At 38.5% G+C, this 18500-nt stretch overlaps 1 protein-coding gene across 2 annotated transcripts in view; it reads left to right on the top strand.

Moving 5' to 3' along the window:
* Positions 1-6505, top strand: part of syn3 (synapsin III) — a 129835-nt gene extending 123330 nt beyond the window's left edge. For both annotated transcript variants that reach the window (XM_080886140.1, XM_080886139.1), the window contains exons 12-14: positions 430-448; positions 548-704; positions 803-6505. In XM_080886140.1, coding sequence (XP_080742266.1) covers positions 430-448; positions 548-704; positions 803-926 — 300 coding nt within the window. In that variant the 3' untranslated portion in view covers positions 927-6505. The remainder of the gene's footprint in view (positions 1-429; positions 449-547; positions 705-802) is intronic.
* The last annotated feature ends 11995 nt before the right edge of the window (positions 6506-18500 follow it).

Genomic DNA, 18500 nt, shown 5'->3' with positions numbered 1-18500 from the left:
GCGGTGTGTTTCTAGACTAGCATCTGAATTAATGCTATTTCAGCATCTATGGTCACTTCACTAGCGCCCTTGTTTTTTTTTTTGGTTTTGTTTTCAAACTGTCATCACAATTAATGACTTTCACATATAGTATAGATTACTTATTGTTGGTTCATCAACAACCATATAGCTTGAAGCCGGATTGGACCATCTGAAAGGAAACAGCAGGAGGAAAGCTCTGTGATGGTTTGGGGTAGGATATGTTGGAGCTGATCATCTGTGGCATCAACCTGAGTTGATGTATTTGCAAAGAAAATCAAAATGTCTCATCGTGGAAACTGTTTCCTTTCCATGTTTTCAAAAATGTGTTGTTGTCATGGTGTTAGCAGTAAATTTCAAGCATTTTTATGTAAATGATGCTATATCTGTGTTTTTTTGTGTCTTCTTCAGACCACGCAGCCCAGACGAGGTAAGTAAAGTGCTTCATTATGATTCATTCCACTACCTTCTGTGGTGATACAGTACAGAGAAATAATAAGCCTGTGCATCACATGTTCATGTATGGTAGGGGGACATCGTTCCGCTTCTGCCTCTCCATCTCAGTCGGCCCAGGGATCCCCTCAGAGAGCCCGGTCCGCCACTACGTCTCCCAGCCAGGCGTTCCAGCCCGGTCCCATCCCTGCCTCTTCTGGACCTGGAGCTGGGAAACAATCACCGCAGCTGAAGTAAGTCCAAGCTGGGGTTCTGTTAATCTCACACATGATTTTGCTTACGATGATTTTCCTCGTCGGGTAGCTAAACCGTCTTCGTCTTCGTCGCGCAGCAAATCGCAGTCGCTGACAAACAGCTTCACGGAGACGTTACGAGGAAGCTTGACCGACGACGAGGCCAAAGCCGAGACCATCCGCTCCCTCCGACAGTCCTTTGCCAGCCTCTTCTCTGACTAAAAACATCCCTACCGCTTTCCTCTTCCTGTCATCAGGTTTCAGAAAATAATAATAATTGCTTACTCTGTTTGTTATGGAGTCGCCTCTCTCCTTTCCATGTTTGTGAAGTTTAACACTGGTGCAACCCTCTGTCTTCAAATCAGTGATCAATCTATCACTAGAAAGGCCAGTGGATTTCAGAGGACCTACACCATGTTGACTGGAGATGGTAGATTTTAAGATGTCACCAAACCCCCCGTTCACGTTCTAATTATTCCATATTCAGGTTTAATCTACGAAACTCCTGAAACATTTCTAGTCACTCCAATGTTGTGTTGAAACCTAAAACCTGTCCATAGAAATTGAACTTCCTAGAAAGCAAAACCAGCCAATGGCCTTTTTAGTGGTAGGTGATCACAGTAGATATTCATATTCTCGCTCGTGCTGCTTGGTATATAATTGTTATTCTGCATTCTCTTTGTCCGACCGGTGAAACTATTTCTATGTTCATATTTCTACATTTATGTACATCCGTCTATCTTCAGTTTCTTTATTCGACACACAGCTTCCAAATTGTTTGCAGATGTCCATGGCAATATTCTGATCTGAACCAGTTCCACTTGAGTCATGAGAAGCGTACTGAATCCTCTCGCTTCACCAGCGGTCTCTTAAGCATCTTAGCCAGCAGCAGCATTTCTCAGACATCCGTGTGCTGTAGACACATATTGGCTTATGTAGTGACTCCTCTGCCTTGGCCTAACTTTACCAAAGTGCTTTTTAATAACAAAAAAAGAACAGTTTTTTTTAAAGAAACAACCCCCTTAACTTGTTTGAGATCACAATCACACAGAAAAACCTTTGAGCTTGTGATTTTTTTTTAACGAGGTGCAAATGCTGTACTGGCTTACAGCCATCGTCTTCCATCACAGCTCTGCTCTTCCCCAGCAAATTGTTCCTTTTCTTAATCTTTTATGCTTTGTTAATAGCACCGTGGGGTATTTGTTGGTGTGGGGACTGATCTAGCAACTAGTACTGGTGAGTCTTTAGAAGCAAACAGCAAGGGTCTGATATTTTAATCATCTGTCTCTTGTTCTCTGTCAGCTAGGATTGCAGCTCATTTATTGTAGTTCTTTTTAGGAGTTTTGCTCTGTAGCAGATATAACCTACGCACACATATACCTGCAGGAATGGCAGCCATCCTCTTCTAACATCTGTCACTGTTTTGGATCTGCATGTAAATGAATGTGATGTGTGGAGCCAACCTGTTTTCTTCCACAGTTTATTTGATGGGAGCTGACGCTTACTTTGAATTTTCTGGAAAAAAAAAGTGCATTTTTGGGTAACTTATTATGAAATTAGACACCAAGTACTTTTGGTTTATCGTAGATGGACTATGTAGATTTTCAGCATATTTCGCAAGATGGAATGTGCATACGCAATGAAGCCTTCAAAGAAAAACTCTTAATTGATGACTGATGGCAAAGATCTCTTATGACTATTCATTGGATCTGAAGGGTATGCAAAACATCTTAGTTTACCAAAGTCTTAAATTTCCAAAATATTCTTTAAAAAAAATGTTCAAAAAATAATGAGTGAGCTACAGCTTTTAGCTTCTTGTAGCAGCAAGCTCAAAGACACAAACTGACTACATGGTTTTGCTTTCCATGCAAAGAACAATCAAAGTATGATACTCTAAATAAATTGGTACTTTTATTGGAAAATTATCAAAATAGTAATGGTAAATAATAGTTATATCTTGTGACTTAGAATGAGCCTGTAATAGTTTCTCCCACCTTCCATTTAATTCAGAATCTGGATCTTTAGTAGATAAATGATAATCCCAAAGCCAGTGTTAAATGATGAAAGTTCCAGAAAAGGAGAAAAAAGTTAACTAGCCATTTTTGCAATAATTACATTCATTGCAGGGAAAAAAATGCCACCACAGATTGCATATTTATCCTGCAAAACACGGAAACATTACAGTGGCATTGACTAAAGAGAGCATGGCTTAGCAGATGTAAATAAAGTGAATTCAGGCTTCGTTTAGTTTCCTTAGCTTCAGCTTCTACTTATAAATTTAACTAACAGGTTTCTTTCTTCCTTTGAAGCAATGTTACTGTGGTGGCAATTTTTTTCTGCATTTTTCAAATGGCTGGTTCTTGAGTTCAACTAGAAAGCTAACTAGCTAGCTAGAATGCGGCTAGTCAGCTAACGGATTTTAGCAGTAGTGGTTTATTAGCTTGCTACACCAAAGGGGACGCCATGGGTTTGTTAAAAATAAATTAGTAAATTAAACTTAAATATGCATTTCTGATGGAAACGGTTTGAGGCTAAACATACTAGGATACACGAAACAACAGAATAATGCTAACTAAAAATCAATTACATAAAAGTGCTAATTATTCCTAAATAACTTCAAGAAGACCATTTCAAATTTTAGTCTAGCTAAATTTTATTTAAATCATGGCCATTCTATCTTCCAGAGGGGATGTTCCACTTTAATAAAAGCATTTGTGAGTTTTCAATGCTAGCTTGGTCAACTTGGTTGGGGTTTCAAATGTCTAAAATTCCACAAATGTATTTATTTATTTATAAAGAGCAGGCTCAATCTGCTCTTGTTAACCACCCTTGATAATTTAAATATTACTTTATTTTTTTAAGTGCTCATTAGGCTTTAAAGTAACAACATTGTGGTTTTCCACTGTAGGCAGTAAGCTAATTCTCCTGTCAGTTGTCATGCTAGGGCAGATAAACACTAATGTAATAATTACTTAGCTTGTATTTTTCATTTTGGAATAATGAAAATATTGACATTGCTTACTGTGATTCTTTTGTTTCAAGTTATTGCTGGCTGTATTAATTCTGACTTTTTGTCAAATTCTCATCTGTAATCTCAGATTTACTGCAGTGTCTTGTGTTAAACACTTTTGCAATTATCTCGTAGCTTTTGGTACTGTGTCAAAGTGGACCAAATCTGCATTTGATTGTGAGGCCCCTTAAAGGTTTACATTAAATTGTTCCATCTTACCTGTAAAGATTATTGCCACTTCATATATAATACTGCAGTGTGATAAGCCATAACCAAACCGTGAGTATTTCCTATCCCTTATGTGCCACGCAATAATGGCTGTGACGTTGCTGAAAAATTTAAATGTTAACTTTAAACACTGTGTCTATAGCCTAACTTGTCCTGGAGAGAAACAGCAGTTACTCTTTCTGGATATCAAGGTTATCTCAAGATATAATTATTTGCTCATTCTGTCAGGGTGAAAGATGAAAGAACTATGATGTCACTTTTCTCACATTTTGGGTTTAAAATACAGTTTAGGATCTGGCACGTTCCATAAATCTGTTTTATTGGGTCAAATTATAAACAATGACCGGACATCAAATAATTTTAGTTTTGTCACTACTGTAGGTTTGCTTCCCTTTTGTCTGAGGGTCAGATGTGGACCCGTACCTGATAGTTTCTGAGCTGATTTAATTGGAACTGAGCTGCAATGTTGATTGGTAACTACCTCAAGTTCAGCAGTGCTCTGCTGAAACTGACAATAGAGTGGTAGTACTGGACAAGATTTTGTGCACTGAGCATGGCTTCATGTTATAACTGATGTGCTCATAAAACAATAAACCTGCTGTGGTAAAACAACATCTAAGTGCAGAAGGAATGAGAGGAATACAATTTTGTTAAGGTCAAATATCGAGTCACACATTTTAAAATTCTTTGTCTCAAAATTTCCCCCCCAGTTTATACATTTCTCCAGTTTTTCCAAATTGTATTTAATTTTATAAATTGTCTTTCCTCTTTCATAACATTTCAGTTAAAGAAAACATTTTGTAACGTGTTACTAGAATGCAATATAAATTGAAATGATTTGGGCTCTTGAAGGTATCTGTGTCAAAATCTTATTTGAATATTGTATCTTTATTATTTCAAGTGATGTTGTGCTTACTATACTGTACATGTTACAGATTTCATATTTATGACAGATATTTTGATGTCACTTTTCAGAATTTTACTTCCTTTATGATGAAACATAGACTGTATATCAAAGATGGACATGGCCACTGCGCTAGCATGTGTTGGTTTGTAGTTAACAATCCCAGAGCTTTCACTTTCACATTTTGGTCATCAACATTTTGGTCTTTTGAGTGTATTTGGAGCTGATTAGTTAACACTTAGACTAGCTAGTTAGACTTGTTACCAAAGTGCATCCGTTATTCACTGTGATATTAATTTGGATGCCAGTTTTTGCTAACACCAGGCTTAAACCAAATGTGTAAACATAAAAAGGCTGTCCCCCTAAAACCCCTAGTGCTGAAAAAGCAAGGATGAAATTACAATTAGGAGGTTAGCTTACTGTCATTAACAACTTAACCATGGGCTAAAGCACTGCTAGCTTTAAATAGACTTAAAGCTAGCATTTAAGACCATAAATACATCAAAGTGTGAGAATTTTCCCATTTCAATGGAAATTTACAATGGAATCCAGTAGAGTCGCCCCCTGCTGTCATTTAGAGAAAATGCAGGTTTAAGGCACATCCTCACCAGCTTCACTTTTCATGTCCATCTTTAACATACAGTTTGTGGGTTTAAAAGGGCACTCTCACAGGTATTTACGCCCCAGGTTTACTTCTGCTCGCTCTCTTTGTCTCTATAGATGTAAGCATTTCTAGTAATCCCAAAAGGTTGATTCTGTTCTGGATGTAGCGTTTTCAGTGGGAGAAACAGGTTTCCCCAACCTTGTAAACAGGACATTTGCAGAATAACTGTCACTTGAAATGTACTGTTTCAGATTGGGGAAACCTGCAGTCAGCTGAGACTGAAGACGTCACTCGGATGAGTGACGAAATGTTTCTCCCACTGAAAACACTACGTCCAGAACAGAATCAACCTTTTTGGATTTACTTACCTGGACGATTGAGCATGCATCAAGACATTTCTAAGAATAGTTCACATATCATTTGTCATCGTAAAGAGAGGTGTTTGAGTTAAGCAGGTTGATAGCTATCTCAGCCAATCACAGTGCCAGATTCACCTGTTTCTCCCAAAACAGGTTGCTGATGTCACCAGTGCTATATCTGGGAACTTTTACAGTGTGTATGGAACGTATGCTCATTTCATAAAGCTTTTTTTAATTTCCCCAACATTGTTTTCATTTAATATATAACTTGGAGCAAAGGCAATACTCTGCTACCGGGGTTGGCTCATCGTGATTTGCTCTGGGTGTGTTGAAGTGATGCATAGTGTAAGACTGAATTAATATGCAGCCACAGAGACTTACAATGAAATACAGCTATTACTGAAAGCAAACTCAACTCTACTTTAATGTGGCATATGTACATGAGAGAAATAATGCCGTTGCACGGGTTCATTTGCCAGTTTTTGAGTTCACTGTGTCCCTTCCTCTCTGCTGAATGGTGGGTGATATTGTAAGTGTATTAATGTTGTGTATATTGGTGTAAATGTGGCATGAAAACCAACCCCTCTTGTGTGCCTCAGGTGTATAAATTTAGGCGTTATGTGATCTCGATGTCTGGCTGCTTATTTGTGAGAAGTGTGATGTAATTTATTAGTATTAACATTATTTCTGTACTTTTGTTCTTTTGTCTGAACGAAAGATTTCTGTTAATAAAGTAAAAACTTTTATTATACCTGTTGCCGTGCATTCCAGTCTCTATCAGTCATCTGCTGAGCTCCACTTGATCAGATTTGAAGGTTTTTTTTTCTCCATTTATGGTCATTGAAACAGAACGTTTGGCTATTACTGTACTTTTAAAAGCCCTGTTTGAAAAACGCAACTTTCAGAATATGTAGCGATAATCCCAAAATCCTTTCATCTTGGATTATTACCCTTTTTATATTTCTCTTGGCATGATGCTCAGGGTGTTAAAAGCTGTCTGGCAACACAAGGCCAAGGAGAAAGAAACCTGCCGGCATCCAGTGCTTCTTTTCATCTGCTGCCCACTTCACGTCAGGTCCAGAAATTAATTGTGTTAAGAGATGATATTAAACACACTCAGCTGTGAATATGTCACTGAGCACACACGAACGTGTTATAAATTCTCAAACAGCACGATCATCATTCAGGTATTACTACTTTACGACCGAATGTGACTGCCAGACTCGAAAGCCCAGCTTTAAGGAGTAAAGTACTCGAGAAGAACTGAACTGAGACGATCGTATTTTTGTGGCCAACCTTAAATTCAAACTACAGTATTTCTTTTCCCCCCTTTTTTAATCACTTTGGCGCACTAGAATAAAGTGTAAACAGATGTAGGCGTGTAAAATGTCTGAACTTAGAACAAATTTTGAACATTTCTTCTTGTACCGATGTAGTTGGTAGTGTTACTTAAAGTATGCAGGTCCAAATAAAAGCTGCGATGGTTAGGTTAACAAATACAAAGAAAGTTCATGAGGATATTTTTTTTCCGTGCATCTAGTCATGATGAAGTGATGAGCCCTGTTGCCCGTAAACTAAAAAGTACGAACAAATATTTATGACACCGTTACCAACACCACTGATTAAATGATGCACATGTTTCCACATCAAGCAGACACTGATCAGCACTGGCTTTCAGTTAGAGTTGTGTTTCTATTGCGGTTCATTTCCACCGTATGCTGAAAGCATTATGTGGCTCTTGAGCAGCTCTGTGTACATCGCCTAGTCACTACTGTTTTTCTATTGTAGGTTATAAAAACAAAAAAGAGAACCTTTGAGCTTTTAACCTAAAGGGAATACTATGTGTTCATCAATCACTGTGAGTGACCCCATTCACATTACACACTCATCGTTTTATCTCCTTTTTTTATAGTAAAAATACTCATTGGTACTGAATTTATAAAATTTACAACATGACACAACATCATGGACAAGAAAGAGACTGACTTTACCTCCAACTACAATATTTGTTTGTCAAAAAGATAATCAAATATCTAATTATTTAAAATTACTTACACAGTATAGTAATATTGGTGGGGTGTGTGTATAGCAGCTTGACTGTTCCATAACTTTAAGAAAGAAACCCACTACCTATACTGTTCACATACTTCACTGCAATATAAACAATGTGTCAGTAAGAACACCACAATCTTGCAACCCAATAGAGAAGATAGTTACAACAAATACAAAGTGAATGATTTACTGTTTATATGACAGAAGCCGAAACGCTAATATGGAGGTAGCCAGATACAATAACACGATTATTGTGGCTGAGATGATGATGTTTGTCTCAGCCACAGTAAGATGGCAGCATATTAGCTTCTACAAATCGGAGCCCGCTTGTGTATTTTTAATGGATTAAAAATAGTTTCTCTGAATACATCAGTGTGTTGGAAGATGCAATTGCACACTATTAATGTATTTTTATGGGTACAACATTCCCCTTTTCCTATTAAATTACCTAAAAATTACTTACTGTACCTTTAAAACAAACGAATAATAACTAATAATAATAATAATAATAACTTTATTTGTAAAGCGCTTTCAAACAAAGTGCTGTACAACTATTTAAAACTAAAAAGATAAAAAAATAATAATAATAAAAGCGATACATAGCAATACAGGTAAAAGACACAGTACAAGTTAAAAACAGTAAAAATTTCCTTTTCTAACTCGTTCTAATTCAAAGTTCCCACTCTGGTACATCCAGGTGACATGTAACACTCATGAAACACGTCCCAGTTAATATAAAGCATTTTAAACTCGAAACACAGTGGGTTAACAAACTCTTTTACCTGTCTGTTTTCTTGGGATTTGAAGCTCCTCGAGTTATTTAGTATGAAATCAAAGAGATGGCAGGCTTGTGTTCTGCAGATCATCCCGGCTGCATTTAACATCAACTGATTTAAAGAGGCAGAGACTGCAACCTAATTCTTCCCCAAGAATTCATCCCACATGCTGATTTATGTTATCTTCACAAAGGTGTTAAACTTTCTTCCCTACGATGAACCTCTGACCTCTCACAGCACCCGGTGCCTGCTCTCACTCTTTGTTCTGCAGCTCTCAGTTGTTTCACGAACCACAGTTGCATACCAGACCACTGGCAGCCTGATGGTAATCTGCTGCCAGTGTAATTTCTTGCATTCTTAAGGTGGAATGTCCAATCTTTTATCAGCCGCAGGTCCCTGCCTGCCTGCCTGCCTGCAGCCTCCACTGGCTGCAAAGAAATCCATTCCCACCACACTGTAGTGTGCAAATATCGATGAAAAATAGATGTAACTAAATTACTCTTCACCTCTTACCTCCAAATGCTGTTTGGGGCAGGAATCAAAGGGTCTTTACACATTTCCACAGTAAATTGATTAAACCAGTAGGCCAGTAGGGGGCATTGTCCATTCAGCTATACCCAGTCCACCCCTCCTAACTGTTTAAGGATATTTAAGCCTTCATCATGTTTCAGGGAAAGCACCTTCACACATCTTCATTTGCATCTCCTGGAAAACAAGTCAGTGCTGTCTCAGACAATAGTGGCACCAGTCTGTCTCTTAAGGATGGAAACTGGGAGTGATTTACCTGCAAGATAACAGACCAAAGTATTTTCAACTTCACTTATTTTCCCTAACATGCCAGCATTACATCTTATTGAGTTTAGGGCGCTGTTACAATAGATGTGTGGTGCAGTTGGGATCTGTCTAAGTCATGACACAGTACAATAAAGAAACATTAAAGCGCCCCCTGGTATACATTTTTAAAGGAATAATATGAAAAAGAAAACTGTGTAAAGTGGGTACTGTCATCGTTCTCAGTTTTTAAAAATATACTTGCCAGCACATCAGTCCGGTATTACACAGGATGCTTCAAAGCATGAACAGCTTCAATCCAGCAGCATCAGAATGGGACTTGTCCAGGTAAATGTGAGGAGGAAAGAGGCAAGAAGGTGTTGCTTAGCAACAAATGGAACATCAACACGTGAAAACTGCACAAATAATTATTACATTTTGCATCAATGTTGTTTGAACACACACGCAAGCACTGCAGTGGTGCAAAAAGCTGCTGCTAGAGGATCATACATAAACAGGTCCTGTATGAAACTGTGAGAATGTAGCATCACAGTTTTCAGAACAAGTTTCGCTCAAACATTTGTTTGAGTTTATGCTCTCTGCATAGACTGTATCATAAGAGAATGGATGGATTGTTTTTTCCCTCTGTGCTTACAAAATCCAGTTATGACCTTTTCTTCCTGCACAAAACATGACAGCAGTATTCATGAAAAAGCATGCCATACACTATTTAACTTCAACACAATTTGGTAAAACTGTTACGTATTTTAAAGTTTGTTCTGAGAGTCAGCGGAGGTGTGTCCTGCAGCTACATCATCTTAAAAGTGGATCCGTAAGAAATGTTTCAAAAAGCTCCAACAGAAAAAGATGGTGAAATTGCAATGCACCACTTTAACCCTCAGTTTCCTCCCTAAAGTTGGGCATTTTAAAAGGAGACTAAGGAATGACTCACTTTTGGAAGTAGCCTCAAGTGGCAAACTGAGGAACTGCAGTTTTGTCACTTCTGCAGTGGGTTGAGTTAAATACTTGTCAGTGTCCAAAACGACTCGCAATCCCTGTTTTATATCATGATAAAACTAATCTATCACAATAGTCAAATTACATATTTGACTATGTTAAGGCTGAACACAAATGCTGTGTCCAAAATGGTGTGTCCAATGCTGGGAAATGTTTTATTTGTCTCTGATGACTGTCATGTTTTCTCGTGAAAGCTACAAGTCAAAGTGTGTAACTAGGAAGCCTGCAGGAAAGAGGGCATTGATTTCAAATCTATATTTAACCATCACTCTGTTTTATTCAGTTGTCTAACCTGTTACAGTTGGACATCATTTAACCCCTGTTTGAACACATATGTGTAGGTGGATGTGCACCCATGCGCCGACGTGTCCTGTATTTGGACACTTGAGCGAGTGTACATGTGAGAAACCCTGCTGTATCCTCTCAGACCTGCCCACAGTACAACAATGCCTCGGTCACCATAGTGAATCCCTTTAAAACAAGGAAAGGCCTTGGTTGTCATGGCAACTGCAATGCTTCATAAAGCACAGAAAGATGGAAGTCTTCTACTCTTGTCTCCAGACTTTGTTGTATCTCTGCTGACGTTTCTGTGATTCTACAGTAGGAAGGAGTGTTCCTGTCACTGGGCTATACATCCTTTATATCACTTTCACAACAAGAAACTGACACATGAAAAACACCAAAAGACCAAATCATCGGGAGAAATTTTGAACCCTGTGTCCGGCGCGTGTATAGATATGGACAAAAAACTGAACAAACTATCAGTGCAAGACCATTTTTAGGCACTTCTTGAGCTGGAATTTTATTTCCTTTGTGTGACGTGCTCCCTGTTTTTACAGCTAAGACATATTTCAGTAAAGAAAAATGAGCAGGTAGGGTGGTGGTGGTTTGTGGAAAGCGGGAGAGGTTAAGTGGTTGCTATTCAGAAGCACACAGATGTGTTTCTGTCACTTCAAAGGTCATTAAACTGACTTAGAGGTGGGTTTTGTAAAGTGTTAGTAAAGCCTCCTGCAGTTTCACGAGTTTCATCTCTAACTCATGACCCTTTCAAAGAAACTCATGGTGCACCATTCTACTAAAAGATGTTTCCTCATTTAAAGTTTTGATGGTGTTACTGGAGAGACGCGTCCACAACACTCAACCCCCTCATTATAGGGATCAAAAGTTCATATTTTTCTTTTAATTTGTAAATATGTGTTCAATCATCAATCAAGTTCATAAAGTTGCCTTAAATCGCTGAGATATGTTGATATTTCTATTGAAAATTAAGTGTTCGACCTCCATCAAAGGTCATTTTCAACCCTCATGTAAAAGCTTTACACATTTGAAGATTGTCATTGTATTCATTATACAGTCACATGAAAAAGAAAGTACATTCTCTTTGTATGTATCAAGACACAATAAAAATAATAACCTGGTGCTTGAATACATCCTCAGGTGAACAGCAGTGACTTTTAACACTGTGTCATTATTTATTTAATAATAGCTGGTGATGGTTATGTGTATGACTTTCAGTGTCTCACATAATTGTGGAGGAATTTTGGCCAATTCCTCTTTACAAAGTCATTGAAGTTCACTTTTCACACTCCTGTTGTCCAGCAGGTGGTTCAGGAGCATTCAGACCTGCACTAGCAGACACAGGAATAGTTTCTACCCACAAGCCACCAGGCTGTAGAACTGCTGACATTCTGTACACACCATTACACACTCACGACAATTACAGGACTCTACACACGGTCACTTCAACAAATATTTCTTAAATGCTCATTGCACAAGTTTTTGCACAAACTGTAAATACCAACAATTGTCTCAAATTCTCTAAATTTAATACTGTAGTATTTTGTTTTTATTATATTTTATTATTATTACCACAATTTTCTTGTTAATTTCTTCTTAAATATAACGGCACACTTTCTACATGCTCATGCAAAGCTGAGGAGCACGAGCCAAAGAAGTGGTTACACTGTTTATCTGTATATGACCATAAAACTTGAAACTGGGCATTAATTTATCCACAGTTCTTTTAAGGTTTCACTACAACATTTCATCAGGTTTGACTGGGCTATTGCAACACTTTGGTACTCTGTTTTTTCAGATTTGCTGCTGAGCTTTGGTATTCATGCTCTGTGCATCATGTCCGTCCAAATATCTTCACTTTGGTCTTGGCTGTTCCAGAAATCTTGCTGTTGTGCAAATCCAACTTTGCAAAGCTAACGTCTGCTGCTGTGTTCTTTTTGGAGAGAAGAGGTTCTTTGCTCATAAATCTTTCAAACAAGCCTTACACATTTAGTCTTTTTCTAACTGTACTGTCATGAACTTTAATTTATAACAAAGTAACAGAGGCTCGTAGAGTCTGAGATGCAGCTCTTAAAGTTTTTTTGCAGCTCCTCTGAGCACTGTTTGATCGGACCTTGGGGACGTCCACTCCTGGGAAGGTTGGCAACTGTCTTGAATGTTTTCCACTTGTGTATGAGCTTTCTCACTGTAGAACCATGCACTGCATATTGTTTGGAAATGGCCTTTTAACCCATCTCAGATAGATGAACAGCAATAAATGCCTCTCTAAGATCAGTGTTTTCCTCCTTTGGATTGTGTTAACAGACAGCTGAATGCTCAAGCAAACTGCCAAAAATGTCTGCTTTCATAGAGCCGCTCACGCTTGCTGATGATCACTTCAGCGAATAGATTTGATCAGCAGCGCTTGGGTGTTACTTACTCTCTAGATCTCTATGAAAGCAGTCCACTTCTGGATTATGCTTTTATTTCTGTTAAATTAAATGGCACAGTGTAATATGTCACATGTCCTTGTTCATCTAAAATTATATTAACACCTGTTAAAATCACTAAAACCTTTGACGTTTCACATGGCTGTATTAGAAAAAAACAGTTTTGTTTCACGCTTACGACTCCGTACGACATTTGAAAAACATCTGAGTTGATGACGTTTTTCTTTTTTTATCATTTTTGGAAACAAACTCTTTAAAGTTTAAATTAAACAGCGTGTCACCAACCCGTTCTCAGAGGAATCACGGGGTATTTCCAAGAGAACAAAGTGAAGAGAAAAGAAGAGCTTTGAAGAGTCGATTTGTTTACAGAGGGAACATTACCCCTCTCTGCACGCCTTTCATTTCCTCCACTATGAAACTATCCTGTTTTTTTCTTCTCTCTCCACTTTGTGAAGGAAAATTTAATCACCGAGGTCAGGGCAGCACGTCTGCTACCAAACATAAAAATAACATCTGAACGTCCGAACTCACGTCTACTGATTTGTAATTGATTCATATAATAAATTATAATCTGTTGTGTCTCGGTAATGCTGTACATCTATTTTGTTTTATAAGCGTGTGCTGAATCACTGCAGAGCTCATTTTCCCCATGATTGCATATCTAAACAGGATGTATGGGGATATCAGCATCGAAGGATATGAGAGTTATTTTTGCTCCAGAGATATGAGCAGCAAGATTAGCGTGCTTTCCAAGAGGTTTTGCTGAATGCAATTAGTATTGGAAATGTATAATTTTCCCTTGTGTGTCGCATCAGTACTACTTTCTGTATAATAATTCTTCCATCTGTATGATTAAAAAAACATTTATTCAGCATCTGCTGCTAAAGATCAGTCTTTGAACCATTGCTGCTTTGTTGTCCACTGACTGAGCAAGTGTCTGGCTATGGCAATGGGAAATTAGTGATCAGTAAGACAATAAAGACAATAAAGCAATAAAGACAACTAAAGTGAAAAAAAACTAAATATGTAATAAGTGTGTAGAGTCACTGTTAAACCTTGTCTAGCTTTGTAAAACTGTAAAGAGGTAAAAATCAGTCTGTAAGTGTTTTTATTGGAATATGTTTACCTCCAGTGGACTGTTTCCAATGGTCTACCTTAACTTTTAACCTCTTAAGCCCCAAAGTGGTTTCTGAGCTTCCTGCTCAAAAATGAAATGCCCAAAATTAATTCATTATTTCTCTGCAATTACAAACTCTGTGCTTACAATCTTGGTATCAAAATAAAGCTGACTCTTGTGAACTTTCATCAGAGGTGTAATTATTGCAGCAAATATTACTGTGTCAAAGGTACTGAGACTGGAACACAGAAAAAGTTAGTAGATTTTATCCTCACCTAATTTTTTAATTTACTTTTTTTTTTTTTTTAGCATATAACTCTTTTAAAAATATGCCTCAGTTCACATTTCATTGCAGAAATTAAGTAACCAACATATAAACATCATCTGTGCAAAGATTTATGTTTCTAACGTGAAACAGTGAAAAATTACTGCACCGTAAATACATGAATATCCAGACGTTGAACAAAAAATGTCCAACTCTGGCACACAATGGACACCATGCCAGTTTAATTTTTTAGGTATTAAAGAGCAGAAATTATTTAATTTTATTAACAGGCCTAAATACGGAAGAGGATTAGGGCCACTGGAAAAAAACAAAACAATTCTGACTTTAATCTCAGAATTCTGAGATTAAAGTCAGAATTCTGACTTTTTTTTCCAGTGGCCCTAATCCTCTTCCGTACCTAAAAATGCTTTTTTTTTTAAATATATATTTGTGAAGAATTAACCACACATTTACATGGCAATGGCCCTTTTCTGCCGTCCTCTGGCCCTTTAAGCTCTGAGAGGCTGTAACTTTGGTTTCTTTTGGTCAATTTGCATGATTGACACCACCTGAGCCAATAGGATCACAGTAACGGTGACACTTCGGGTCACTTCAACCAATCAGAAGTTTTGAGGTCAAATCTCAGCTGGGCACAAATTTACTTCATGTGGCGTCTGTCCAGGTGTCTGCAGGTGGGTCTAAAATGGAGCTTGTTGATGGAAAACAGCTCTGATGCAGCTGGGCAGGTAACTGCTGATAATCACGTGGCTAACGGCTACCGATGAAAATAACGAAATCGAATGCCAATTTCTGTTTTAGCGCATTTGTGTTTGTGTGGTCTTCTTTTGTGGCTCATTCAGTGAATTTTGGTCTGATCGTGGTGAAACTTGGTGTTTGGAGTCAGTACTAGCTCTGGAAGATAACCAGCCTTTCTATAGCCGGTTACGTGAAGTTTGAAGGATTTCTGGCTCGGTTTTGTTTGTTTAGCAGACGTGTGCACATTTACTTAACTGCTCGTTTAATCATGGCTTGTTTTCGTTTTGTTTGGTGGTTGTAGAAAGTGTTTATATGAGATTTTAGCTGAGATTCAGAGGTTTCTGTGGATACCACACATGTCAGAACATATATTTCTGACCCCGTGTTATAACCGATTAAACGTGATCTCCTCCTTTTTGCTTTTTGGCTTAAGTGCCTGGAAGTTAAATTCTGTATGTTTTTCTAATGAGTACTATTATAGTCCCTTCGCACAGAAGTGTCTCAATTTTGAAATGAGTATTTTCAACAGCTTTTATTTTTTGCTCCTCTGCTCAGTAGGACATGAAACTGTATATTGAGACACCAATCAAATCTGATTAAAGTGAGATTTTAAAAAGCTTCATAATTGTTTCAACAAGCTCGTGGTAGCTCCATTAATGTCTCCGGTCTAATCACTGCCTGTTAGCTGTATTCATATCACCATTATTAACTGTGTTTTATGAGGTTTTGTGGATGTGGGGATTGTGTTCTTGGGATATTCTGCTGCCATGGGGGCCAGTTAGCTGCACACTGAAGCTGGCAGAGCCTGAGCCGGACTGTTCACGGCACCGTGCACTGCTGGAGAGCTTCCATAGAAATGTGAGTGTGATTACATAATGTTAGAGCGACTTGCAAACAGTTTTGGGATTAATGCCCTACAGATTAATTAGCTAAATTCTCAAATGCGCTTCTGTTGTGACAAGAAGCTTAAAGTAACGTGGTGGTTTTGAAATTTAAAAACATTATAAATAATGTATTGTGATGGATTAAAAAAAAAAAAAAAGTTATCCTGTAATGAAAAATGCTCAGTTTCCTCGTATACTGTAAACTGGTAACTGAGCAGGTGCATGACTTTCCCCCCTACATGACATAAAACCTTGACCTCAATCATATTTAAACACTCAGCTGTCTGCACGTTGATAATGAAGTCCTCCCTATGGAAACATGTGGAGTGCCCTAGTCACGGCACTGGGTCATGGACCCAGTGCTTTGTGTTTATTGGTGAACTGATAGTTCTGATTATTATTATTATGATTTATGCTTTTCTGCTTATGTTACATCTTTTTTTATGCAGCCAGACTGAGGAACTGAGCTCATGGTTTTATTCTACCTGTCGGACTGCTTTGGACACTGTGGCTCCATTAAAATCCAGACTGCCTAAAACTAAATCTGAGCCCTGGCTGAACGACTTGACCCAAGCTGTCAGGCGCGACTGCCGTCGAGCTGAGCGCAAGTGGAAAAAGGACAAACTACAAGTGTCATTCCAGATGCTGAAGGACTGTTGGCGTCGATATCAAAGAACTGTAAAAGATGCCAAAAGAAAACACTTATCTGACATTATTTTGTCAAACTGCCACAACCCACGTGTTTTATTTAAAACTATTAACTCTGTTCTTAATGCACCATATACTGACTGTATTGAGCCCTCATCAGAAGCCTGTGAAAATTTTTTACACTTTTTTATCGAGAAGGTCTCCTCCACAAGGGCTCAAATCTCTCCTCATGCTCACGACCTCTCAGTCTCTGTTTCCTGCTCTGCTGTCTTTGACAGGTTTGAGCCTGTGACTCTATCCTTTTTAAAGGAGACTGTTGGTCATCTTAAGCCTGCAGGGTCTCCAAATGATGCTGTCCCTCCTCGACTTTTAAAAGAGGTGTTACCTACAGTTGGTCCTTTGGTGCTTGAGCTGGTAAACCATAGTCTGATGTCAGGTGTTGTCCCTAAAGATTTTAAACATGCAGTAGTCAAACCCCTGATTAAAAAACCTGTTCTTGATCCTATGGTTCTTGCAAATTACAGGCCTATCTCCAAACTACCTTTTCTTTCCAAAATTCTTGAAAAGGTAGTTTACAGCCAAATAATGGCCTTCCTGGAAAAGCAAAATGTTTTAGAGGTTTTCCAATCTGGTTTTAAACCCTTTCATAGCACTGAATCAGCCCTTTTAAAAGTTTTTAATGACATATTTTTAGCGACTGATGCTGGGGACTGTGTTGTTCTTGTGCTTTTAGATTTGACAGCTGCGTTTGATACCGTGGATCATGCCATTTTATTCTCTCGTTTGGAGCACTGGGTGGGCATTAGGGGCACAGCACTGGAGTGGTTCAGGTCCTACTTGACGGGGCGAACTTTTTGTGTCAGCCTTGGTGACTATGCGTCGTCCTCCGCTCCCCTCTTGTGTGGTGTCCCACAGGGCTCAGTTCTAGGCCCCCTCCTCTTCTCTTTATATCTGCTTCCTCTTGGTTCTGTACTGAGAAAGCACGGCATTGCTTTCCACTTTTATGCTGATGACTGTCAGATCTATGTCCCTCTAAAGAAAAAAGGCAGATACCTTACACAGCCATTACTTCAGTGTCTCGATGACATTAAGGCTTGGATGTCTGTTAACTTTTTAAAATTCAATGATAAAAAGACAGAGGTGATGGTTTTTGGTAGCCCCACTGAGACCCCCAATGTGTATGTAGATTCCCTGGCACAGTATGTTAAGCCAACTGTCACAAACCTGGGGGTCAAAGTGGACTGTGATCTAAAGTTTGATAATCAAATTAAGGCCGTGGTAAAATCTAGCTTCTTTCACCTCAGGCAGCTGGCAAAAATAAAGCCAATTCTTTCACGGCAGCACTTTGAGACAGCGATCCACGCCTTTGTTAGCACTCGGCTGGATTACTGTAATGCACTTTATATAGGGGTCAGTGCATTATATATTAGTCATCTACAGAGGGTGCAAAATGCCGCAGCTCGTCTTTTAACTGGCACTCGAAAGTTTGAGCACATTTCCCCTGTTTTAGCTTCACTTCACTGGCTGCCCATTTCTTTTAGGATTCATTTTAAAATTCTTTTATTTACTTTTAAAGCTCTCCATGGCCTAGCTCCATCTTATCTCTCTGAGCTGCTACAGCCTTATACACCCACCTGCTCTCTCAGGTCAGCTGATCAGCTGCTCCTGAAGATACCCAG

This window comes from Rhamphochromis sp. 'chilingali' (genome assembly GCF_963969265.1).
Source record: "Rhamphochromis sp. 'chilingali' genome assembly, chromosome: 7".
NCBI lineage: Eukaryota > Metazoa > Chordata > Actinopteri > Cichliformes > Cichlidae > Rhamphochromis > Rhamphochromis sp. 'chilingali'.
The sequence above is the reverse complement of the archived record's forward strand: the minus strand, read 5'-3'. Positions and strand labels throughout refer to the sequence as shown.